Raw genomic sequence first — 25,205 nt, 5'->3', positions numbered from 1 at the left:
CCCATCTATGTAGGGCAGGTACAGAGCTCCCTCCTGCAGCCTGGGGTGGGGGAAAGAAGGAAAATGAAAGAATCTAAAAAGAAACTGCACCCCAGAACGAGGACAAGGGGAAGTCCAAGCAAGCAAAGGCGCAGGGGGAAGGAAGATCCCATGAGAAGCTGGGGGGAGGGGAGGGAGGCTGGGGGGGGACGTCCCCATCTCTGAAGGGTCCCTCTGACCCCTGAAGTCTCCCCTCCCCCTTCCCCTTGTGTGAACTATCCCCTCCCCCGCTGGTCTCGCGGGAGATTCCAGCGGCCCGCTGAGTCTGGCAGGCTCTCTGCCAGGCCTGTGTCTCCCGCCCATGCTAATAGCTGCAGCTGACATCTGGCTGGGCCCTGAGGGGGTGCATCAGCGGGGCAGTGTTGGGGGGCTGGGCAGGGTGGGGGCCTGGAGGACAGCACCCTGAGAAGGCAGCAGTGCAGGTCCCTTCGGCCAGGAGGCTACCATGAGTCAGCCCTGGCCAGCCAGTGCTGAGGTGGGCTAGGCCAGTGGAATCTAGCAGTGGGGGTCAGGGAGGACCAGGCAGGCAAGTCCCAGAAGCCAGTGGACAGGCGGAGCCTAGGGGCCAGCAGGGGTGGGGGTGGTCAGGGCAGGAAGAGATGTCAGGGGAACAAAGGGAAGCAGGATTCGTTTCATGGAGACAGAGACTCTGAGACTCTAAAAATGGGCAGTCCGGCTGAAAAATAATAATAATGATTATTTTAATAGCCAACACTTAGATGGACTCTGATTTACTTATGTGGCTAGACAGTGCTCTAAGTGGTTGATACATAGTACTAAAGCCATTAAATGCCTCCAACAACCCAGAAAAATACATGCTATTGGCTTTCCCAGAAACTGAGGCACGGGCACTGGAGACCTTTGGCCAACATCCCACAGCTGAGTGTTTGCTTCTAAAGATCATTTTATTGGGGGCTCTTACCACTCTTTTTTTTTTTTTTTGGCTCTTACAACTCTTAGAACAATCCATACATCAATTGTATCAAGCATATTTATACATAGTTGCCATCATTCTTTTCTAGATATTTACTTTCCATGGAGCCCTTGGTATCAGCTCCTCTTTTATTCTCCCCCTCCTCCCACACAGCTATTAGTGGTGGGTAGAACCCAGGCAGCCTGGCTCCTGAGCACCAGCCTCTAGCCTGTAGACCATCATCAAACCTACCAGAGAGAAAAAACAGGCTATATCCAGGTTGGGGAGAGGGATGTCCAGGGAGGAGGGGACTTTGGAGGAGTGGGAAGTAGGCGCCATGCTCTGCAGACCCTTTCTCCAAGGGCCTCCTGCAATCTAGAGAGAGACAGACCTGTGCCCTGGGAGAGCAGGTAAATGTAGGTGTGCACAGGCCACTGAGGGGGTCACTTTGAGCAACCTGCTCCCATGTTTGGGCAGGGGGTGGAGTTTGAGCTGTGCAGGGAGGGTGGGGGCCCAGTGGAGCTGGTACAGCCGGTTCCAGGCCCCTGCCAGTCTCACCCTTGTGGCCTGGGCACCACCCCCTCATGCCGCCCTACTGGCGCCAAGGCCAGCCCCGTGAGGAGAGGGAGAAGCAAGTCCCCTCCCTCACTTGGGCTGGACATCCAGACTGACAGCGGATACTGTCCAGTTCCTGGGATCCAGACATGTATCTAGCTGTCCAGTCTGTGCACCTCCCCATTTCCAAGGACCCCGGACCTGGTTGGGGGGTGGGGGGCAGGATAAGGGGAAGTTCACCCACCCCCACCCACAGGTCTCTCTGGGAGTTTTGGCTTTGGCATGAGAGACTTCCTTCTTACAAATAGCCTGGTCACCCCCTCCTCTCCTGGCCCCACTGACCGACAGGGCCAGACCAGGAAACTGGGCCTGGGGCTGTCCTGAGTCAGCCAGTGGGCAGGCCAGGGCGAGAAGCCACAAGTCTCAGCACCCAGCCTCCAGCGTCCCTGCCCCTGGGTGTGGACAGGCAGCTGGGCAGGAAGAGGCTGAGGATCACAGAGGCTTCCCCCCAAGAACCTTTGGCCTGCCAGCGCTCCCTCTGTCTCCAGAGTGGTTTGGGGGGCACATGGCACTGGAAGAACTCCTCACCCTTCTCCAGGAGAGGAATTTTCTTGGAATCAGGAAGTAGTATTGGTCTCTTTGGGCTGACTCAGCTGGACACTGGGTAGGGGGTGTTTCCCATAAGCTGATTCTGTCCCACTCCTGCTGATGAGGTTTTGGGGGACCCTGACCATCACTGAAGTTTCTCCATGGTGACCCCTTTCCTGTGAGTAAGATTAAAAAACAGGTCCATAACCCACCAAGGGGTCAAGGATGCTGAGCGGAGTGTCCTAGGGGAAGTGACAAACAGCTGGAGGGAGGGGGGCATGGGGGTGATGTTTGGGGAGAGGAAGTACCAAGATTTTGGCAGGGGTGGGGGTGGGGGGGAGCGGGGACAAAGGGATGGCATAGAACAGGCTGAGAATCCCTAAGTCCCACAGAACCCAGCACCATGGGCCCAGGGGGCATGTGCGTGTCTGCTCTGCTGAAGCACTTACAAGCTGTCTGTGGCTAGTAGTTAGGGTACGTGAGAGTGTGCTTCTGTGTATTGGCCCAACCCTGCAGAGGGGTGTGTAGGGCCTGTCTGTGTAGGATTCTGTTCTGCTTTGACTGTGTGTGGGAGGGGGGAGGAAGGAGTGTGTGTGTGTGTGTATGTGTGTGTGTGTGTACTGTTTATGAAATGGGTTGCATGTGACTGACCTGCATGCGTGAGTAGGTTGTTGGAGAGTTTATATGGCTGTCCTCTTCATGTCTGGTGTACTGTGTGTGTCTGTTGGTATGTGTGTGCATGTGTATCTGAGGTGTGTGGCTGAGTGGGCACGTGTGTGTTTGAGTTCGACGGCGTCTGTGTGAATGTATAAGGTCTGTGCTGGCCTGTATCTGTGTGTGTATGTGTAACTGAGGTCTGTGGCTGTGTGTGTGTGTGTGTGTGTGTGAGTGTGTGTGTGTGTGAGTGTGTGTGTACACAAGTTTGCAGAAAAATTCTATTATCTTTTAATTCCATTTTTACACAAACTTTTTGAAGCCCCTTTATATCTGTCTGTGGGAGTTCTGTGGATGGGTATATCTGGATGTAAAGTCTGTGGATGGATGGGTGTGTATGTGTGTAAGATCTGAGGGGGTGTGTGTGTATGTAAGTTCTGAGGATGTGTGTGCGTGTATGTGTGTGTAAGGTCTGTGACTGGGTGTGTGTGTATAGTGGTCTGTGTGAGCACGTGAGCACTCTCTTGGACAGACTCTGGCCAAGTGTCTCCGTCCACATGTGTTTACAAATGTCTGGCTGTGGCCTGTCCGTGTCTCCCTGTGCTGGGCGTGTCTGTCTGGGCAGACCATGTCTCAGAATGCATCCCTCTGCCAGTTCCTGCCTCATGTGTCTGTCAGTGGGTCTTTGGGGAGTGCTGCAGTTTCTGCTACCTGGGAGGTGGCATGTACCCTAACGTTGTCTCTATGCACCTCTGAGTGTGTGTGCAGGGGACGATGCTGCTGCAGCATGTTGAGGTTCTAATGATGAAGAGGGGATTGCCCCTCTGTCCGTCTTTCCACAGGCTAGCGTGCATCGTCTCCCATCTATCTTTTTGAGCTGGCGTTCTTGTTAAATGTATGGTGTGTGTCTAATTGGTGTTGGGATCTGACTGAGTGGGGAGCATGGATTTGCCTCTGGATATCATGTCTGACGTACTTCCCCTCTGAGCTGATCAGCAGGCACATCTTGCTGCTCCTAGACAGGCCTCCGAGTACATGCATGCACACGTCTCATCGTCCCATCTTGGTCAGTGTGTTGGTGAACATGCCTATGGTCTGCCTTGCTGTGAGCTTCTGACCTGTGGATGTGTTTGTTGGTGTGTCTGCCTTGTCTGTGGCTGAGTTCGTGTGGCCGTCCCACGCGCACACAGATAAAATGGCCAGTTCTCTGTTCCCCACTGCCTGGGCGCAGGCGTCCCCCTAGTCTTTGTGCCTTTGATCGGCCAGCATCCGTGTGTTTGGCAGCATGTCTGTCCTGCTTGTGGATCAACCCTGTCACTCTCTGTGTGTCAGCTGCCACTGGGTTGGCTTATCCAGACGTGGTGTGTCTGACCCTTAAGTAGGTCCCTGGCTGACAGTCTCTCTGTGGCCAGGGTGACAGGAATTTGTGTGTCTGGACTGACTCTTGGGGTGACTGTGTGTGTACACTCCTTGACAACTCCCCCACCCCGTCTGGCCGCCCTGGATGTTTATTCTGCCCCCAGTCAATGTCTGCACTGCCCCAGGAGGGACCCTCCGTTTGTCCAGCCAAAGCTGCAGCCCACAGGATGTTCCCGAGACACTTCTCCATCGGCCATCTCCTCCCTCAGGCCACCCGAGGGTCAGAACCCAGGCGTCCAGGGCAGCGGGGGTGGGGCCTTGGAGTGGGGGGGGGCCTGTCAGTTCCCGGGAATGAAGGTGGGGGTGCAGGGAGGTGACAGGCCCAACAGGTTCCGCCTCATTCCTGCCCCGCCTCTCACTTCCTGGGTGCCCGCCTGGGGCAGGGGTAGACAGGATGAACCCCATGGCCTTGGAGCCCTGGGTGAGGCATGGTTTGCCCTGCAAGGACTCACTTCTGCCAGACACCCAGACACCAGGGCCCTGGGGGAGGTAGGAGGGACCTGGTCCTTTGGCCACCCAAGCTCCTCCCTGCTCCTGTGTCCAGCCCTGAATTCAAAGCATCCCTTCCACTATTTCCTTAATCCCCACAACAACAAGGCAAAGAACCAGGAGGAATTCTCCTCCTCCTCTTCCTCCAGTTCCAGATGGGGAAACTGAGGCAGGGACTGCAATGAGGATAGCATCCGAGTTTGTACCCACTCTGCCAGCCACTCAAGACCCCCAGCCAGCTCACCAACCACCTTCCGCTTTTTTAGTGATCAGAGACTTGGAATAGAGTTGGAAGCCAGGCCCAAGGGGGGGGGCACAGGGCTGGCTCTGAGTCAAAAGGGGCCACGGAATGAAATGAATAAGAAAAACTAGCGGCTTTAACCGTTTCATTGCCACGTTGAAACGGCTCAACCAAAACTTCCTGTGGGCTAGGGGGTGGGGAGGGAGGTTTAGAAGGTTTAGAGGCTAGATGGCTAGATTCCCAGAGGCCCAAGGTGGTGGAGAGACTGCCGGGAGGGGGGGCGGGCGACAGGGGGGGGGAAGTACTTTGAATGACCTTGGTGAGAGGTGGCTAAAGGAGATACCTCCCTCCCCCAACTTCTAGGTGGAGAGGGACCCCCAACTCTGAAGACAAGATGCCCAGGACTCAGTTCTCAGTTCCCCACTGCCTCTGAAGGGGTCCCAAAGTCCTCAGCCCCCTCCCCAGAGGCCTGAGTCACACAGGGGGAAAGCCGAGAGCTAGGGTGAGTCACATGGGTGGAGAAGGGGGAAGGAGGCCAGCTGCGGCCAGGGGACCCCCAGGCTGGCCTGAGTCATGCACCCCCTGGCCTCACTGACCCTAGCCCCCTTCCCTGAAGACTAGAAGCGGGAAGCTCACTGTGGGTGGCAGGAGTTGGTGGGTTTTGAGCAGGGAGGAACTGGGGTTTGAGGTGTGAGGGAGGAGGAACTGGGACGCTTGAGGAGGGTGAAACTGGCAGCAGCGGAGGGGGGCGGTCACAGCTCGATGGGGGCTCCCTCCCAAAGCAGGGACGGCCCCACGCGCTGGGGAAGCCCCCACGCGCTCGGTCTAGGGGCCACAGTTTCAGATGAGACAGGAAGGGGTTAACGGCACCCTCCTCGCGGATTTCACCCGCTCTGAAAGTCCCCAGTAAGGCAGGGTGAGGCTATGCCCTGAGCGCACCCCCGCGTGCACAGCCCCACGTGTGTGTGTGGTCGCCCACGCACGAGCGCAGAGCACGCAGCCACCCCCTCCTGCTCGCACGCACGACCGACCGCGTCGGGCTCCACGCACGCACGCAGCGCCCCCCGTCGTGTCTCACGTCACGCAGGACGCACACACACGCCCCTGCAGCGCAGGGAGGGGAGCTCCCAGCAGAGAACAGCCTGCAGGACAGATCTCCCTGCGCACATAGCATCTCCACCCCGCTGCAGCTTGCGCGAGCACATGCGCGCTGGCGCCTGTACACACACACACACACACACACACACACTATGAGAACAAGCCCACCGACTCACCATGTCTCAGAAGCACAAAGGTACACCTGACACGTGCAGGCACAAACGCTCACAAAGCCAGGTAGCCCAGCAGTGAATTCAGGAGGGTCTTATCTCCTGTCCCACCTGGACACCCACAAGGCCACATCAAGATGCAAATAGTGACACAGACCCACTCTGGAATGCTGTCGGTGGCGGCACAGGGACACAGACAGGACCATGTGATCTCACACACACTCACCCCAACTGCCCAGCAGGATCAAGACAAAGGGTCTTCAGAGCACAGCAGCCAGGCACCTCTAACAGTGCAGAGACCCAGAGACTACCAGAGAGACACATGGTAGAGACAGAGACAACAGCCAGCCATGCTGTCATGTGACTGTCAGAAAGCGTGGCTCCCTGAGTCACAAACACAAAGCCACATACCCAGGGCCATCCAGATTGTCCCAATGACATAGACGAGCCAAGGCCACCCGTGGCAGGTCCTCTCACAGAAAGACACAGTCAAGACAGAGTGAAAACAGATTCACACGGACACACAACAGAAAACGATAGTCACAATCTCATTTCTCACACAAAGAATGACACAAGGATCTAGACACTAACTGAGCTCCCATACCAGGAGAGGCCGCCAGAGTCAGAGCGGGAGTCATGTGCTCCGTGGGTCATGCAGGGTGCAGGCAGAAAGAGGCATCAGGCTCCCATGTCCTCCTGGCAAACAGGATTGGAGCACAACCCTCGGCCCCACCAATTCACACGTAGAAATAAACAAACTCCCAGGGCCCAAGACAAGCCAGGCAGACATACAGTCTCCCACCTACACAAGTCATGGTATCTTTCACACAGACACAGGGAGGGGAAAGATGACCAGGGAGTTCCCACAGCGATATCCAGGTCAGGGGTGCAGGAGGCCTGGGGTCCATCTCCATGGAGCGGCTGTGGTCAGCCAAGGAGAGGGAGTGGGGTCACTGTCATCCTGTTGTCTGAACTCAGGGTCCCAGCCCTGATGAATGGGTCCCTGTCCAGATGTGAAGGCCAGAGGGGGTGGGCAGGGGTCCAGCTGTGGCCGCAGGGAGGGGTTGAGTCACTGGTTTCCCAGCAGTACAACCCAGGCCCAGCTCTTCCTGGAAACAGGCAGGAGGGGGTGGGGTCCCCAAGCTGGCTGGGGGCTACTGGCCCAGAGGATCCATACGGGGGGAACTCAGTCTCTACAGGGATGGTGTGGCCTCACCCCACATGGAAGCCTAAATGGCTGGTGGGTTTGAGACTCATTTCCCTGAAATGAAGGTGCTCAGGCCCGCCCCCAGCCCAACAGTGGGACTCCCTTTCAGCTTCCCCAAATAGGAACGACTTAAGCTTCCCCACCAGACGGAGCTTGTTGCATTTGTCCCAGATTGAGGGCACACAAACTCTTGCTTAAATCAAGGGATTCTTGCTCCTCGGACATGCACGGTTGGTTCTTACACCATACTGGCATTAGAAAGAGTCAAGCCCATTCATCAAATATTTCGATCCTCAGCGTCCTCCACAGCAACACCTCTGCACTTTTTGGAAGTCTTGGGTCCTCAACCACAAACCCAGAGATTCGACCCGCCCACAACTATTGGTGATATCCGCCCTTCTTCCTGGGAACTCCCAAGGTTCCTGGCTCCCCTCCCCAGGCTACCTGTGGACAGAACGACCCAGGCTGCCATGTGGGGGGATCCGTATAGGGAGTTAGTGGCAGTTCCCACGCCTGCCGGAAGACAGCCCAGTCCGGAAGCTGGTGCCGCTGGCCTTTGTCCCACCCGCCTGCCTCCCTTCTATCTCCAAGGCCTGAGGCTGGAAAACAACGTGGGAGGGGCGAAGGGGTGTGGACCAGCTTGACGCCCAAGTGTGTGCCTGCCTGAGTGCGTGCGTGCGTGCGTGTGTGTGTGTGTGTGTGTGTGGGCAGCTGCCAGTCTGGGAGAGCAGTAAATGGTGTTTGTTTGGTTGAAGGACGACTGTTTGTGCAATGGGGGAGGAGCTATTGCCACCCTGCCCACCCCAGCAAGGGACTGGGTGTCCCAGTCAAACTCTGGCTGGGGGGGAAGCAGAGAACCCTCCCTTCTGACAGGGACCCACCCTCTGGCTTTGCCTTCTGGGAATCGCTAACTAAAACCAAAACAACCGCGCGGCACACACACACACACACACACACACACACACACACACACACACACTCCATCATCTGTGTTAATAAAATTTAAGGAAAAAAAAATCCATCCCCGTGGAATTGATCTCCACTGAGAGTAGGAATCCAGGAGCCCCGGCGGCGTAGCCACTATAGTTGGGCTGCTAACCCCAAAGTGGGCAGTTCAAAACCATTAGCAACTCTTTGGGAGAAAGATGAGGCTATCTACTCCCCTAAAGAGTTGCAGTACCCTGCCCCCGCAAAAAAAAAAAAGAGTTACACTCCCATGGTGTCAATATGGCAGAAGCACGCCAGCCTGTGTCATCCAAGGATTGTAAGTAATCAAATCCAAATTCAAAGAAGGGAATGGTATCGGCGCTTAAATTGAGAGCACCTGGTTTGCAAAAGGGGCTGCATGACAGAGGAAGCCCCAAATCCATTTGCAGGGTCCACACATGGATCAAGACTCGGCTCAATCTCCACTGACCATAGCGGTGCATAGCCTGTGTTCAGACAGAGATCATTCTAAAGTAGATTATGGCAGACGTAGTTAAGTTAAAATGTAATAGCTTATCATTTGATCTCCCTTTTGACCATTCTAAAGTTGTTTCAGTTAAAAAAAAAAGTGAGAAAAACAAAGTGGAGAGCAGTACACCATGTGGCTGAAGCCTCCGGTGAATCACTCCTGACCACGGCCCAGGAATGCCAGTGAAAAGTGGATTACTGAAGATAGTGTCGATTAAAAGTTAACACTTTATCATTTGACCTCCCTTTTGACTCATTTTAATTCCCCCCTACTTTTTAATATATATTTTAAACAGGGTCGTTAACACTTCATCCACATGGCATACAATTCGATAATTCAATCATATCAAGATTTGGACCACATTCGCTTGTAAACACATTCTTCTTCCTTGTACTCATTCATGTAGGGTTTTTTTTTCTAATTGTGGCAAAAATAGTTTTAATATTTTTTGCTTTCTCCTCAGTTTAAATATTTCTCTGTTTTACTGTGTTATTATTATTTTTAAAGGTTTTCGGTATGTGAAATCCAGGACAGGTGAATCTAGAGCAGTGGTTCTCAACTGTCCTAATGCCAGGACCCTTTCATACTGTTCCTCATCTTGTGGTCACCCCCTGCCCCCAACCATAAAATTATTTTCATTACTACTTCATAACTGTAATTTTGCTACTATTATGAATGAGGCAACCCCTGTGAAAAGGTCGTTTGACCCCCCCAAAGGGGTCGTGACCCACAGGTTGAGAACCCCGAGGGAGAGGAACTAGATTAATGATTCCTAAGGGGCAGGGTGCCCTGGTGGCCCATTGGTGATGTGTTGGACTGCTTACCACAACATCAGCAGTTTGAAGACACCAGCGAGAAAATTTAGGCCTTTTTTTTTTTTAGGCCTTTTATTTATTTTGCTCTTAGATTACAAAACATTAAAATCTCAGAAACTCACAGGGGCACTTCTATGCTGCCTTCTAGGGTGGCTATGAGTCAGAAGGGGCTTGATGGTTGTGAGTTGGTTTGGATGTGGGGGGTGTCACAGGGGAGGTTGGGGAAAATGAGAAGCTAATGAAAGAAGGGAAGAAATGTTTTACAATTGACTGTGGTGATAGTACAACTTTTCTTCATATGATTGAACTATTCAGTTGTATGGTTTGTGAATTATATGCCAATAGCTATTAAAAACAAAGTTATAGTCTTGGAAACTTACAGGGGCCGTTCTACCATGTCCTATGAGTTGGCATTGGCACAATGGCAATGAGTTTGAATTTTTTTTTAGATAGGGCAGAGGAAGGAGCCCTGGTGATGTAGTGGTAATATGTGGAGCTGCTAAAGGCAAGGTTGGATGTTACTGTTTGTTTCCAATTCCCACCAGCCATTCCGAGGAAGAAAGATGAGTTGTCTGCTCCTGTAAAGATTTACAGCCTAGGCCAAAGGTGCAGTTCTACCTTGTCCTAAAGACTCACTATGATTCTGATTCGATCCAGTCAATGTGGTTACTGGACAGAGAAAATTGCACTTAAAAAATCATTTTATTGGGGCTCATACAACTCTTATAAAAATCCACACATACATCAATTGTGTAAAGCACACTTATACATTCATTGCCCTCATCATTTTCAAAATACTCGCTTACCCCTTGGGATCCTGGAATTAGCTCCTCATTTTTCTTCTCCCCCCGCCTCCCTCATGAACCCTTGATAATTTATAAATTATTATTTTATCCTATCTTACACTGCCTGACATCTCCCTTCACCCACTTTTCTGTTGTCCACCCCCCAGGGAGGAAGTTAGATGTAGATCCTTGTAATCGGTTCCCCCTTTCCACTCTCCAGAATTGCACTTTCCTAAGGCTGTCATCTTGAAGGGAGGAGGCCTGGTGGCCTACACATGGGCTGCAAACCAGAAGGCCAGCAGTCTAAACCACCGTCGTTTTTCCTTATGGGAAAAAGATAAGGCTTTCTACTCCCATAAAAGGTTTGCAGTCTCAGAATCCCACAGGGGGCAGCTCTGCCCTGTCCTGTAGGGTGGATATGAGTCAGAACCAACTTTTTTTTTACTCTTACAACTCATCACAATCCATACATCGCTTGCATCAGACGGATTTGTACATATGTTGTCTTCATTCTTTTATAGACATTTACTTTCTGTTGAGCCCTTGGTATCAGCTCCTCTTCCCCGGCTCCCCCAGCCATCTCAACCAACTTGATGGCAGTGGGTGAGTGAGAATCTTTTTTTTTTTTACTTCCTAGTATTTTATTGAGGATATTCATAATTTTCATACATTCATAATAAATTTTCATCTGTAGCTTTATTTTTTAATAAATCATCTTATGGGGGCTCATACAACTCTTAACACAATCCATGGATATATCAATTGAGTAAAGCACCCTTATACATTCCTTGCCCTCGTCATTCTCAAAATTCGCCTTTTACTTGGGTTCCTGGAATCAGTTCATTTTCCTTTTTTCCCTCCCCCTCCCTCCCCACTCCCCCCTCCCGGGTGAGTGAGAATCTTTAAGTCAGCAAACTGCCACATCTTTCTTGTATGGAGTAGCTGGTAAGTTTGAACCCCTGACCTTTCAGTTAACAGCAAAATGTTTAACCACTGAGCCACCAGGTATTAAGTAGCTTGTAACCTGTAATTATTGCTCATTACCCCACCCACTCCACAGGGTCAAAGGGCTCTGCCCACTCCTCCCACAGCTAGGTCTACCCATAAGCTGTTTCCTCATCTTTGAATGAACCAGGGGCCGCGAAAACTTTACCAGCTGGGCTATCTAAGTAACTTAACAAAGGAACTGCAAACAGTAGGCATGAAATTCGTGGTGAACGCACGTTTACTGCTATCACGATTGCTATACCGGGGCTGTCAGTTGTGGTCTTGTGGTGGGTGGCCTGCATGTTGCTGTGAAGCTACACCATCAACCAAAACGCCCAAACTCAAGTCCAACCCACTGCCATTCCATTCCAAGCCACCGCCACCTTATAGGACTGGCCTAGAGCTGCTCCGCGGGGTTTCCGAGGCTGTAAATCTTTGTGGACGCACATGGCCCCATCTTCCTTCCATGGAGCCGCTGTGGGTTTGAACGGCGGACCTCGTGGTTAAGCATCGTGCTTGACCCACAAAGCTACCAGGGCTCTGCACAAGCTATACCAGAGTATATACCTGCATAAGACAGAGTAGGAAGAACAGGCCTGCGGATCTGCTTCCAAAATTAGTCAATAAAAAGCTCTATGGACCACAACACAATAGTGTCTTGATACCATGCGGCACGACACGATGGTCACTAGACAACGGACTGCGACACAGCAAAGCACATCAAGATAACACAAGGTCCTCCAACATGTTTTCTCTATTGGCTGACGGAAGGAAAATAACTAATAGCAACGATGATTATCATATCAACTCTATATACTCGACCGCCCTCCATCCACCCAGTGCTCAGGGCCCCTCCCACCGCGGCCTCTTCCCCCAGCTTTCTCCCTGAAGGCCTCATCCCTGCGGTCCGTGCTCCCTCTAGTGCCCCGAGGGCGACGCGCAGCTTCGGGGCAGGCGGACTCGGGTCCCTGGTCTCTGGCGGGGGCGCTGATCCAGGCCGGGCCCGTATGTCCGTCTATTGCCCAGGACTGGTTGATTCCCCCTACCCCTAACCTAGTACAACCGGGTCCCCTCGTCTGCCAAACTCGGGCAAAACCCCCAAGTCACAGACGACGGGAAGAGACCATTAGGGTTCCGTCCTCCAAGTCCCCACGCCCACGAATGGCACTGCGGCGAGACGGAGGTGGTTACGCAGAAAGCTCTACATCGAAAGGAAGGGAAATGCATAAAAAAACTCGGCCTCAGATGCTGGCCGTGAGGTCCTTCCAATCTCCGAAAGAGCCGGGGCAGGAGGGGCGGCCGGCCACGTGAGCGAGGCCCGAGGCAGGTCCAGCCTGACCTCTAGAGGCGAGGGACGCGGGATCGCTGCCCGCATCCAAGATGGCCCGGCCGGCGGCAGGTGCGGGCGCCGGGAGGCGATCACGTGACGGGGGAGGGCCCTGCGTCTAGGGGGCGGGGCGGGGCGGGGCTCCAGGCCGAGCGGGAGGTCGGGGCCACAGCAGCTCGCTAGTGGCGGACTGGAGGCGCCTGCGGTGGCGGCGGCTCCGCGGCCCGAGTCAAATCCCATCGGGAGCCATGAGTGTGGACAAGGCGGAGCTATGCGGGCCTCTGCTCACCTGGGTAGGTCAGGGGCGGGGCCGGGAACAGGTGTGTACCCGCGCTTTTCCCCCCACCGAGCGTCCAGACCCTAGCTCAGCCTGCCTCTCTGCCTTGGGGTTGGGAGAGGGAAAGGGTCGGGCCTACAAGGCCAGCCGTTGGACTCTGGCCTGAGCACCTGCCCCCATCACGTGGCAGGTCTGCCTGGAAAGTACAGGTGAGGCCCCACCCCTCCGGTGGCTGGGTCACATGGGATGGGGACACAGGTGAACTTATCGGTCACGTGGCTCCACTGGGGCTCAGATGACTCTTGGTTCCACCTTCTCCGGGCTTAGTTGGGCAGAGGTAAAGTAAGGCCACGCCCCCTCTGGTCCCAGGTGAGCAGAGGGCACTTCCCAGCCAAGCTGGTGTTGTGGCGCAACAGGTTAGTACCTGCCTAAGGTCGTGGGGCTACTGCTGACCCCAAACTCTGACAAAAAGGGGTGTGGCTCAACGGTCTGGTCCCTGATACTAACCCCCTTCTCCTGCCTTTCCTTCAGTTGCAGACGTTCCACGCCCCGCCCCCCTGTGCCAGCCCACAGGATTTGAGCAGCGGCCTTGCAATAGCCTATGTGCTGAACCAGATGTGCGTGGGGTTGACAGGGAGGGCCCCCAAAGGCCCTCCACCTGTGCTCATCCCACCTTCTCACCCCCAGAGACCCATCCTGGTTCAACGAGGCATGGCTCCAGGGCATCTCCGACGACACAGGTCACAACTGGAGACTGAAGGTGACAGGTGGACTCGTGACTGGGGGACAGGCTGGTGAAGAGATGTTCAGGAAAGGATCAGCAGGGCCCACGGTCAGGGTGATGCTGAGACAGTCCTAGGGAGGGAGACCGATTGCCAGACACACCCCCAGGAGTCCACCAGCCTTCTGTTAAGTCATCCACTCTGTAGAGCCACCCCTGCCTGCCAGGCACAGGGATGCAGCAAAGAAAGGCATAGACCACGATCTGCCCTCATGCAGCTGACCTTCTAGTGATGTGGACAGGCAATAGCGTACACACACACACACACAATGCATTTCCAATGGCAAGGAGTCTTAGGAAGACAATGCAAACTGGGTCATGGGAGCTATCCGGTGGTTACTGGGTGGTTACTTGAGATGAGCTGAGGTTAGGAGGAAGAGTATTCCAAGTATGTTGTTGTTATTTTATGTTGTCCAAGTGGTTCTAACTCATAGGGACCCTGTCCATCTGATAGAGTAGAATTGCCCCATAGCACTGCCTAGGGTATAACCTTTACAGAGACAGACCACCAGGGTTTTGTTGTTTTTCCCTCCTTTGAGTTGGCAGGTGGGCTCAAACTGCTGACCTTTGTGTTAACAGTTAACTGGTTACCTACCCACTGCCCTACCAGGCTTCCTGACTCCAGGTATCTCATTGTCATCAAGTCAATTCTGAATGATCGCTGCTCTGTAGGACAGAGTAGAACTTCCCATACAGTTTCCAAGGCTGTACACTATACCTTTACGGAACCAAATAACTGCATCTTGCTTCCACTGAGCAGCTGGTGGGTTTGAACCACTGGCCTTTTGTTAACTCACTACCATAGAGTCGATTCTGACTCTTAACAAGTCCATAGGACAGGGTAGAACTGTCCCTGTGGGTTTCTGAGATTGTAACTCTTTACAGGAGTAGAAAGCCTCCTCTTTCTCCCATAGAGTGACTGGTGGTTTAGAACTGATGACCTCACAGTTAGCAGTGCAATGCATAGCCGCTACATTACCAGGACTCTGTTAGCATCTAATTAATTAACCACTGAACCACTCTGGCTCTTGTGCCAGACATCATCAAGTCAAGACAAAACAAAAACTCTTTGCAGGGACAGACCTTACGACAGACTGACAGAGTAGGACAGAGTAGAACTGCCCCTTTTGATTTCTGAGGGTATAAATCTTTTTGGGAGTAGAAACCTCATCTTTCTCCTGAGAGCAAGGTAGCAGTCCAGTGCATAACCCAACCTGTCCTGGGGGCTCTTTGTGCCAGATATAGAGAGTTTGGCGTGATGGAGGAACGGCAGAGAGTTGGACCAGAAGATATAAGAAGGTGAAAATGGTAGAGGATGAGGTCATCAGGGACAGGCCAGGGCTCAGGGATGCAGACTCTATTTTAAGTGCTGTGAAAAGCCCAGGAAGGGTTAGTGCTGCGGAAAGACACAACCTGGCTTGAGTTTTAGAATGCTTCCCCCCTGGTGGCATGGAGAGGAATGACACGCAGGCAGCCTGGCTGGAGGCAAAGACAGCTGGTGCAGTGGGCTGAATGAGGGCCAAGGGGAGGTGGTGCAAGTGGTGAGAAGCTATTTGATTCGGGCGGGGGGTGGGGGTGGAGGGGCATGTAACAGTTGAGATGGACAAGAACCACCGACAGCCTGGGAGAGTGTTCCCAGGGGAGGGGACACAGACAGACCATAGGAGCAGACAGGATGAGGTGACCAGCGATTAAGAGGTGAGATGGAATAGACTGGGTGGGGCTGCCTGGTCCCTCCTTGAGGCTCCAGGTCCCTAGATGCAGCCCCTGTCCCTCCCCAGGTTGGCAATCTGAAGAGGATTTTGCAGAGTCTGGTGGAATACTCCCAGCATGTGAGTAACCTGTAAAGGGACTTAGCAGGTTGGAGTGGAGGCAGGTAGGGTCAGTGAGGCCTGACCCCACCCCCTCACCCCTGCCCTCAGGTCCTGGGACACCCTGTGTCTGAGCAGCACCTCCCAGACGTGAGCCTCATTGGCCAGTTCTCAGACCCAGCGGAGCTTGGCAAGCTGCTCCAGCTGGTTCTGGGCTGTGCCATCAGCTGTGAGCAAAAGCAGGGTATGATTGGGATGGGGGGACAGGGCTTCCCTGGAGGGGCCTGAGGTGGTCCTTCCTCCCCACGGCCCTGGGTCCAGGTCTCAGCCTCCCCCTGACCCCTGCCATCCCCAGAGCATATCCAGAGAATCATGACGCTGGAGGAGTCTGTTCAGCATGTGGTGATGGAAGCCATCCAGGAGGTGGGTGGCGGAGCCCAGGGTGTCAAGGAGTAGCGGGGCAGGGGGCAGCCCCAGAGCAGGGAGAACTGGGCACAGGTTTGGGCTCTGCCTGCAACTCAGCTGGCTAGACGTGTGTTTCACATGACTGCCAGTTCCAAGCTGCTCCAAGCCAGAAGGCCTCCCTGCAGGGTGGACACAGGGCAGCCGTCGGGGCTGGAGTGACTCTGGAGAACTGGCTGAGGGCACTGGGGGTGGGATGGGGCTGGAGAGGTGCCAAGACTGGATCTTGGAAGCTTTGAAGGTGGCTTTCAGAGGCCGCCCACCCCCCTACAAACCCACTGCTCTCTCCCCCCAACAGCTCATGACCAAAGACACTCCAGACTCTCTGACCCTGGAGTCCTATGGCAACTTTGACAGTCAGGTAAGGGTTGGGGTTAAAAGTCTTAATCTGTCAGGACCTGCAAACCACCCCCTTTCCCCAGGGACCTTCCCAGATCCCTAGTGGAGTCATGAATGGTCCTTCCCCCATCCCCTTGGGTTCCAGCCCTCTCTCAGTAGACCCTGCAGGTTTCCTGGCCCCTTCCTCTCTAGCTCTAGAAACCCTAACCTCTTCCTCCAGAGCCCCCTCTGGATCCCTAACTCCCTTGGCGCCCCCACCCCCTCAGTCCCGCAGGTACTACTTTCTGAGCGAGGAGGCAGAGGAGGGGGATGTGCTGCGGCAGCGCTGTCTGGACCTGGAGCGACAGGTGGGATAGAGGTGGGGAGGGGGGATACCAGTGCTCCTAAGGCAGGGTCCCTGGCAAGCTGCCCTCCAAGCTCTAGTGCCCTTGTCCCCTCCCACCAGCTGGTGCTCCTGTCGGAAGAGAAGCAGGGCCTGGCGCAGGAGAATGCTGTGTTGCGGGAGCGAGTCGGCCGGCCCGAAGGGGAGGGGGCCCTGGGCCTCACTGCCAAGAAGCTGCTACTGCTACAGTCCCAGCTCGAGCAGCTGCAGGAGGAGAACTTCAGGTGGGGTCATCAGGTGGGGTTTGGGCCACTGGAGGAACTCCCCAAGGAACGGCTGGGGCCTGCCTTCTCACCCGCCCCCCCCCCTTCCCCTTCCCCGCCCCCAGGCTGGAGAGCAGCCGGGAAGATGAGCGGCAGCGCTGTGTGGAGCTGGAGCGCGAGGTCTCAGAGCTGCAGCAGCGCAACCAGGCGCTGACTGGGCTCGCCCACGAGGCGCAGGCCCTGAAGGACGAGATGGATGAGCTGCGGTAAGTGGGGGTCCTGTGTGGGTGTGTCTCTGAATCACCCATCCAGCCCCTCCCTCCGTGTTTCCAGAGCCTTTCTCCAATGCCACAGCCCCCTGTGGCTCTCCAAACCCACTGGACCCCCACCATGTCGGACTCTCAAACTGCGCAGCAGCATCCTGAATTCCACAGTATGCTCCAGGCCCTTGTGCCCCTCCCCCAACCAGGGCCACTTTGTTACACCCCACATTGTGCCCTACGACACCCCTGTGACTCCAACAAGCCCAGACCCCTCATAGTGCTCCCTAGGCCCACTGCCAGGTCACATCATGTCCCTGGGTCCCGTGTTGCCCTCCTTGACCCCTGTGATCCAGGTGCCCCCATGACCTAAGTTTACCTCCTTACAACAAATTGCTCAGTACCTGCAACCCCACAATGCTTGGTACCCCCTGGAGCTCTCACTCCATAGTTACCTTGTATCTTCCATAACCTCAGAGGGCACCATGCCACCCCATAGCAGCCTTGAGGTGCTAAGGTGACCTCCAGAGTCCCCATGGTGCCACCCTAAAGCTATCTCGATGCCAGTGTGCTTGGAGGTGCCTCTGGGACCCTATCATCCCTATGACAGCCCTTCTGTTCACCTCCCCCCCCCCCCATATTCTACCCCAGTGGATCTACCTGGAAACCACTAATGTGTACAGAACCTTCATGCCCCTGAAAGGCCATGACCCCCATGACCCCTTCCCTGTGAACCCTAATACTAGCTGACACCTCCTGCCTTCAGCCACATCCAAGCTGAAGCCCGACTATGGGCGCCTGCCTGTTCCCCTGCTTGCCCCCTCCCCCAGGCAGTCTTCCGAGCGGGCTGGGCAGCTGGAGGCCACGCTGACCGGCTGCAGGCGCCGCCTGGGCGAATTGCCGGAGCTGCGGCGGCAGGTGCGGCAGCTGGAGGAGCGCAACGCGGGCCACGCGGAGCGCACGCGACAGCTGGAGGATGAGCTGCGCAGGGCGGGCTCACTGCGGGCCCAGCTAGAGGCCCAGCGCCTGCAGGTGCGGAGGGGCTGGCAGTGGGTGAGGCCGGGGCGGGACCCCTCAAGTACACCTCCTCACTTTGGCCTGTCCATACCCACCCCCACCCCACCCCTCCACAAGCTATGCGATTTGGTCCGGAACCCTCCGTCTTTTATATAGGTCGTGCGTCTTTTATATAAGTCATGTGCTCTTTATAGGTCATACTCCTTTGGGCCTCTCCCCAGCCACGCAGCAGGACTGCCTTGGTGGCGCTGTGGGTTAGGTGTTGCGTTGCTATGAGACAGGTTGGCAGACACTACGGAAGAAAGATGAGAGTTACAGTTTGGGAAAACTCATTCAGGGGCACAATGAGTTACTGTGTACTAGATGCGGGGGTGTGTGTGGGGGGGGGTGGGGGGGTTGGACTTTGTTTATTTTGGGAGGCGGGGCTTGGACTTTTGACTTAAGCACCGCCTCTATCCGAAATCCCTGTGTGCGTCCCTCTGGCCCCACCCCCTCCACCTGGCGTACACTCTGCTGCTCCTTCGCCCCCTGCAGCCTCGATCCCTCACCCCTCCCCCTCTGTTAGGTGCAAGAACTACAGGCTCGGCAGCACGAGGAGGCCATGAAGGCCGAGAAATGGCTCTTTGAGTGCCGCAACCTGGAGGAGAAATATGAGTCCGTGACCAAGGAGAAGGAGGTGAGGCTGTAGTCCCGCTCCCAAACCCGGTTCCCGCCCAGCGCCTGCCCTGGAAACTGCAGGCCCCTCTTACGCTTCTAACTCCCATCCCTCCAGCGGTTGCTGGCAGAGCGGGACTCCCTGCGAGAGGCCAATGAGGAACTGCGTTGTGCACAGCTGCAGCCACGAGCACTGACCCAGGCCGGTGAGCTGGGGCGGGCCCTGCGGGGCCTGGAGCCTTGGGTCTGGACAGGGGTGTTGTGGCATCTCACTGGCCGGATGTGCTGTTCCTCAAACCAAACAAGTCATTGGGTTGATTTCCAACTCAAAGTGAGCCTAGGAGCCAAAAAGTCGCTTTCCCTAAAGGGTTACAGCCTTGGAAACCCAATGGAGCAGTGCTTCCGTGTCCTACAGGGACTGTGTCCATCCAACCACAGTGGAACGGTGGGTTGTGCCTTCTATAGTGACCCTATAAATAGAACGACCCCATAGGGTTTCTAAGGCCTTAATAGTTACAGCAGCAGATGGCCACACGTTGTTCTTTTATTGTGATCACTGGATTGGAACCACCAACCTTTTCATTCAGCAGATGAACGCTTAACCACAGGGCTCTCTGGAGTGCTGCTAAGACAGACTGAAAGGGCTTGTCCAGGCTGGGGACAGAGCTAGACCCATCTGGGTGGGAGGCTGGAGGAGAGAGGGACGGGGCCTCTCAAAGGGGCCTCAGGATGGCACAAGGGCACATGGGGGGAGGGGGGGTTGCAGAACCTTGTGACACTCCTCCATTTGAATGGGGCTTGTGTCAAGCCAAGCGTCTAGGCAAACTTGAGCTGGAAAGATGACCCTTTGACAGATGACCTGGAGGGGAGTCTGCACACCTGAACTTTATATCTATCTATCTATCTATCTATATAAAATTTTATTTCATTTTATTGGCATTCTTTAGACCCATCACTAGATCCCTCCTCAGCGGCTGTGGAAAACTTAGCTGCGGAGATCCTGCCAACTGAGCTCAGGTATTCTGGGGGCTGGGAGTTCTGGGCCTACTCAGTTCTGCCTGGGCCTGCCCTTGGCCCTTGGCCCATCTCAAAGTGAGAACACTATTGCTTACTTTGAGGGAACTCAGTTCTCAGGGCCTGCACTGCTTCTGGCCCCACCCATTCGCTTTCCCAGCCCCAGATCCCTACTCAATGTACAGAGTAGGCCCACCCCTTATCGCTGCACCCCTAGTCCCGAAATCTGCCTCACTCACTGCCATGAAGCCATTCCATCTCATGGCAACCCTATAGGACAGAGTAGAACAGCCCCACAGGGCATCTGAGACTCTCAATCTTTAGGGGGTAGAAAGCCTCATCTTTCTCCCGCGAAGTGGTTGGTGGTGTTGAACTGCTAGCCTTGTGGTTGGCATTCTCTGAGCACATCCAGATTGCTAAGGCCTCCAATTCTCAGTCCACCAGTGGCTCTGCCTACCTTGGTTGCCATTTGGCTCTGCCCGCCCCCAGCCCCGAGACCCCCACACATACCATTCTTACCTTTCTCGATCTCCTGGTTCTGCTTGCAAACCCATGCTGAGTTTAACTCCCTGTGCCTTTCCCAGGCAAATGCAGCGCGCCATCCCTGTGTATCCCTGCATTCCCTTTCAGTGGTTCTCATCCTGTGGGTCGCGACCTCTTTGGTGGTCGAACGACCCTTTCACAAGGGTATCCCGATTCATGACAGTAGCAAAATGACAGTGATGAAGTCACAACGAAAATAATTTTATGGTTGAGGGGTCACCACAACACGAGGACCTGTATTAAAGGGTCACTGCACGAGGAAGGTTGAGAACCACTGCCTCAGATGGTCCCCCCTGGTCTCTTCCCTGTAACCCACCCTTCCTTGGCTCTCCCCCTATATCAGTTGACAGCCCTGCCAACTGACTCCCCCATTTATATGCACCCCAGGGTTCCACTTCCTGCCTGCCCCTAACTTAGTCCAAGTCCCCAGGACCCCATAGCCCAGCCCATGCTAAGTCATTCCGCAGAGCTCTGCCCCACCCCGCTCTCCTCATCTCCAGGCACTGGTCACCTCGTTCACCCCTCACCCCTCTCTGTACAGGGAGACGCTCCTGAGGCTTCAGCTGGAGAACAAGCGGCTGTGCCAGCAGGAAGCGGCTGACCGTGAGCGGCAGGAGGACTTGCAGCGCCACTTGGAGGAGGCCAATCGAGCACGCCACGGACTGGAAACGCAACACCGGTGAGGGCCTGGCCGCAGGGCGGGGTGTGTGCCAAGGCTGGGGGTCCCCGTGGTGGTGGCAGCAGCGTGCTGGGTGCTGAGTGGCTCTCACCCCCGCAGGCTGAACCAACAGCAGCTGGCTGACCTGCGGGCCCAGGTGGAGGACCTGCAGAAGACCCTGCAGGAGCAGGGGGGCAGGAGCGAGGACGTGAGTGCTCACCTCTTCCCTGCCTGGCCCTCCCTGGAAAGCCCCAGTGACCCTCCTCTCTCTCTCCCCCTTGCTGCCTGATGCCCCCTGCAGGCCATTGTAAGTACAGTGGGCTGAGAACTGCACCCTTGACCCTGACTGGGGAAAGAGGTTCAGGACCCCCAAACCCCTCCTCATCCCCTGCCTCTTGTCTTCCCCGCAGCCCACCCTGCTGAAGAGGAAGCTGGAGGAGCACCTGTGAGTCCCAGAAGGCGGGCTTCCCCAAGGGGCTGGGAGGAAGGGAACACAGACTGGGGGAGGCAAGCTAAAGCCAGGGCTCAGATCCTTTCAGGACAAGGGAGTGAGGGATGGGTCACTGCAGGCGGGAAGAAGAGGGAGCATTTGGAAGGCATTTCCCAGAAGGATGATGAAATGATACTTTACTTGCCATATACGATCCCTGGTGGCATGGTCGTTATGTGCAGTGGGCTACCAACTGCAGGGTCAGCCATTCGAAGCCACCAGCCACTCTGTGGGAGAGAGACCCAGCTTCCTACTGCTGACTTCTAAGAGTCACAGTCTTAGAAAACCACAAGAAAAGATCTGTATATATTTAGTGTCACTGTGAGTCATCATCAACTCAATGGCAGTGAGCGGGTTTTTGGTACACACACACACACATTTAAACTACATAGCTGTCAAGTTTATGCTTCAAACATGAAAAACATTAGGGGGAAAAAAACACCCTCTACTATACCAAGCTATGTAGATAGAACTGGGGTGCTTTCCAGGCCACCCACAGTCCCACCGCTTCCACCCCCTTCCTGTTCCTCTGAGTGTATTATGGAAACCCTCCCAGAGTTGGTTGGAGTCTGTGCAAGCCAACAGATTATAGATCTTTCCAACCCTCATTTACACAGAAGGCGAGAGAAGCGGTACTCATCTCCTTCCCAGCCCAGGTTCCCTGAAAATAACTGGCATGCGATTTCCTCACTTCTCCCAGGAAGGCTTCCAGCACAGAGGCTGGCTGGCTGCCTTGGAGCCCTGGGGCTCGATTCTCATGTGCAAGTGTGGTTGGGATGGTGGCTTGCCCTTGTGTGTGTGTGTGCGGCGCGGGAGCACCGAGGGCATCCTACAATGTATTTAGCCTTTGCTAGCCGTGTGCAATTTCAGACAAAGGGCCCAAATCTAAGCGTGGATTACTTTGTTGCAGCCTTTTGTAGCAATGTATAGCAGAAGTGGAAACAGGGCCCTAAGGTTACATACTTTTGTAGTTTATTCAAAGACACAGCAAAGAGGCCACCGTTGAAACATTGTATCACATTCTGTGTCTACTGGGTGAGCCGCACAGAGTGCCTGCCAGAGCTCTCTGGAGTTTTTGCTACACTTGGCAGAAGCTTTGGTTGGCATCTCCTTCTTTTATAAGCGATTTCCTTGCAAGGACCATGTGTCTGCTGGTTGGTTGCATCTGGAGGGAGCCATGGAGGGGGGATGATGGTGCTGGACAGAGAAGGGTGATGGAGCTGAATGGAAGAAATGGCTGGTCTCTGGGGCACAGGGCAAGGGGTATGCAGGATGGGGCCCTGATCCTCAGCTGAAGCAACGTTGGGAAAGTACACAGTCCCTGGGGTATGAGGAACATGCAGAGGCCTCTGTAGCCAGGGTAGGAGTATTTCTCGCTACCTAGGAAGACCTGGTGGTGTGATGATGTTTATGTGCTGGGCTGCTAACCACAAGGTCAGCAGTTCAAAACCACCAATTGCTCCACAGGAGAAAGGTTAGGTTTTCTTTTTTTAAGGTTAGGCTTTGTATTCCGGCCAAGAGTTACAGTTGTGTAAATTCTATCACAAGAAAACGGTTGGAAAAAAAAACGAGTCCCAGTCTCAGAAACGCATACGAGCAGTTCTACTCTGCCCTGTGGGGTCGCCGTGGGTGGGAATCGACTGGGTGGCAGTGAGTTGAGTTGGGGGTAGGGGTAAGGGGGTAGGCTGTGGCCACCTAGGAGGACAGGAGAAGCAGGGCCTGGTGGTCAGCCTGCCTCTGCCCTGACCCTACCCACAGGCAGAAGCTGCACGAGGCCGACGTGGAGCTGCAACGGAAGCGCGAGTACATCGAGGAGCTGGAGCCGCCTGTGGGCAGCAGCAGTAAGTGAGACCACAGTGGGATGTGCGCAGGACAATGGCTGGGGGGGGGGCGGGGGGCAGGTAGGGGTAGCTGAGGGCTCTCCTTTCTCCCACAGCAGCCCAGCGCATTGAGGAGCTGCAGCACAGCTTGCAGAAAAAGGACGCAGACTTGCGGACCATGGAGGAGCGGTACCGCCGTTATGTGGAAAAGGCGCGCACGGTGAGCGTGCAAGGGTGGCCGGAGTCCTCCTAAGGAGCCTCCTGCCCAGGCCACCTTCCCAACCCCTTCCGCCCAAGCCCTGTAACTTTCTGGCAAATCCCCTCCGCCACCCCACCTGGCATAATACACCAGTCACAGCTGAAGACCCGACCCACCCCCAACCCCACCCCACCGTGTTTTCCCCAACGTCTAGGTCATGCAGACCATGGAACCGAAGCAGCCCAGGCCCACCGCTGCTGCGCCCTCCGAACTCCAGTCCTTGTGGACACAGCTCCGGGAGCGGGACGTCCACATCCGGCACCTGGAAGTGAGTGGCCAGTCCTTTGCCTGTGACCCCATGCCCGCTGAGGAGCCAGGCCCCTGACGGGCACTTTCTTGGCAGATGGACTTTGAGAAGAGTCGAAGTCAGCGCGAGCAGGAAGAGAGGCGGCTTATCAGTGCCTGGTATAATATGGTGAGTCTATCCCCCGGGGACCAGAGGGTTGGGACCATCCCTTGGGCTCACCGGACCTAACCCCCTCCACCAGGGCATGGCACTGCAGCAGCGCACCGGGGAAGAATGGTCGCCGGCTCATGCCCAGTCCTTCCTGGCGCAGCAGCGGCTCGCCACCAATGCTCGCCGTGGACCCCTGGGACGCCTGGCCTCCCTGACCCTGCGCCCCATTGACAAGCACTGACGGCCCCTCAGGATCCTGTTGTCTGCCCAGGCAGCCAGGGCTTCATCGACCTGGGGTTCCCCCACCTCACACAAGGCTCCACACCAAGTGACCTCTGCCAGTTTCTTGGGGCCTTGGGATGGTGACCCTTGCCCTTTGCTTTCCAGAAAGGGGTGTGGGGGCAGGGACAGGGCAAGAGACAAATGTGAGCCGATTCTTTTTAGGCTAGCATTGTGATTCTTACCCTAGATCTCTCTCTCGGTGGTGAACTGGGGAGACTGATTTTATATCTGAGATGAAGATGAATAAAGACTTTAATCTGTCCTTCCTGGACTCTGGGTTCCAAAGTGGGAGCCGCAAAGCCGGCCAGGGATGACTCAGCTTTGTTTTCTCTCAAGGGGCTCGTTGCCAAAACAGTGGCTTGTGGCTGGCGGTCCTAGTACTGGGGGGGAATGTGTTACACACCCACCCAAAAGGAGAGCCGTGGAGAACAGCAAATGCTACTGAGGCTGCGGCACAACCGCCATGTGACAGTTCCTTCAGAAGCTCAAAATAGAAATACCAGACAGCTGGGTCAGTGTCAGCCTACTAACCATAAAGTCAGATGTTCAAACCCACCAACCACTGCTGGAGGAAGAGGAGGCTCACTGCTCTCATAAAGAATTATAGCCTAAAGAAAGAAACACGAATTACAGCCTCAGAAACCCTGCAAAGCATCGACTCATTGGCAGTGGGTTTGTGTATCCAATCCACCTATCCCACTCCTAGGTGTACATCTCTCCAAAAAAAGGAGCTGTGACATGAATAGACACAGGCACACCTTGTATTCCTTGCAGTGTTATACAAAATAGCACACAAAAAAGTATCTTCTTACA

General features: G+C 54.9%; 1 protein-coding gene across 1 annotated transcript; it reads left to right on the top strand.

Annotated features, from left to right (window-relative positions):
• The first annotated feature begins 12,903 nt into the window (after positions 1 to 12,903).
• On the top strand, positions 12,904 to 24,626 carry HOOK2 (hook microtubule tethering protein 2). Its single transcript, XM_075536770.1, has 22 exons — positions 12,904 to 13,036; positions 13,552 to 13,637; positions 13,708 to 13,780; positions 15,583 to 15,633; positions 15,724 to 15,856; positions 15,968 to 16,035; positions 16,373 to 16,435; positions 16,680 to 16,760; positions 16,859 to 17,019; positions 17,124 to 17,264; positions 18,089 to 18,290; positions 18,841 to 18,951; positions 19,048 to 19,135; positions 19,877 to 19,946; positions 21,028 to 21,165; positions 21,265 to 21,352; positions 21,555 to 21,589; positions 23,393 to 23,475; positions 23,571 to 23,674; positions 23,868 to 23,981; positions 24,057 to 24,128; positions 24,202 to 24,626. The coding sequence occupies exons 1-22, from the start codon at positions 12,992 to 12,994 to the stop codon at positions 24,349 to 24,351; spliced, it is 2,157 nt and encodes a 718-aa protein (XP_075392885.1). The 5' UTR covers positions 12,904 to 12,991; the 3' UTR covers positions 24,352 to 24,626.
• Positions 24,627 to 25,205: the final 579 nt, after the last annotated feature.

The sequence above is a fragment of the Tenrec ecaudatus genome, chromosome 1 (genome assembly GCF_050624435.1).
Source record: "Tenrec ecaudatus isolate mTenEca1 chromosome 1, mTenEca1.hap1, whole genome shotgun sequence".
Classification (NCBI taxonomy): domain Eukaryota; kingdom Metazoa; phylum Chordata; class Mammalia; order Afrosoricida; family Tenrecidae; genus Tenrec; species Tenrec ecaudatus.
The sequence above is the reverse complement of the archived record's forward strand: the minus strand, read 5'-3'. Positions and strand labels throughout refer to the sequence as shown.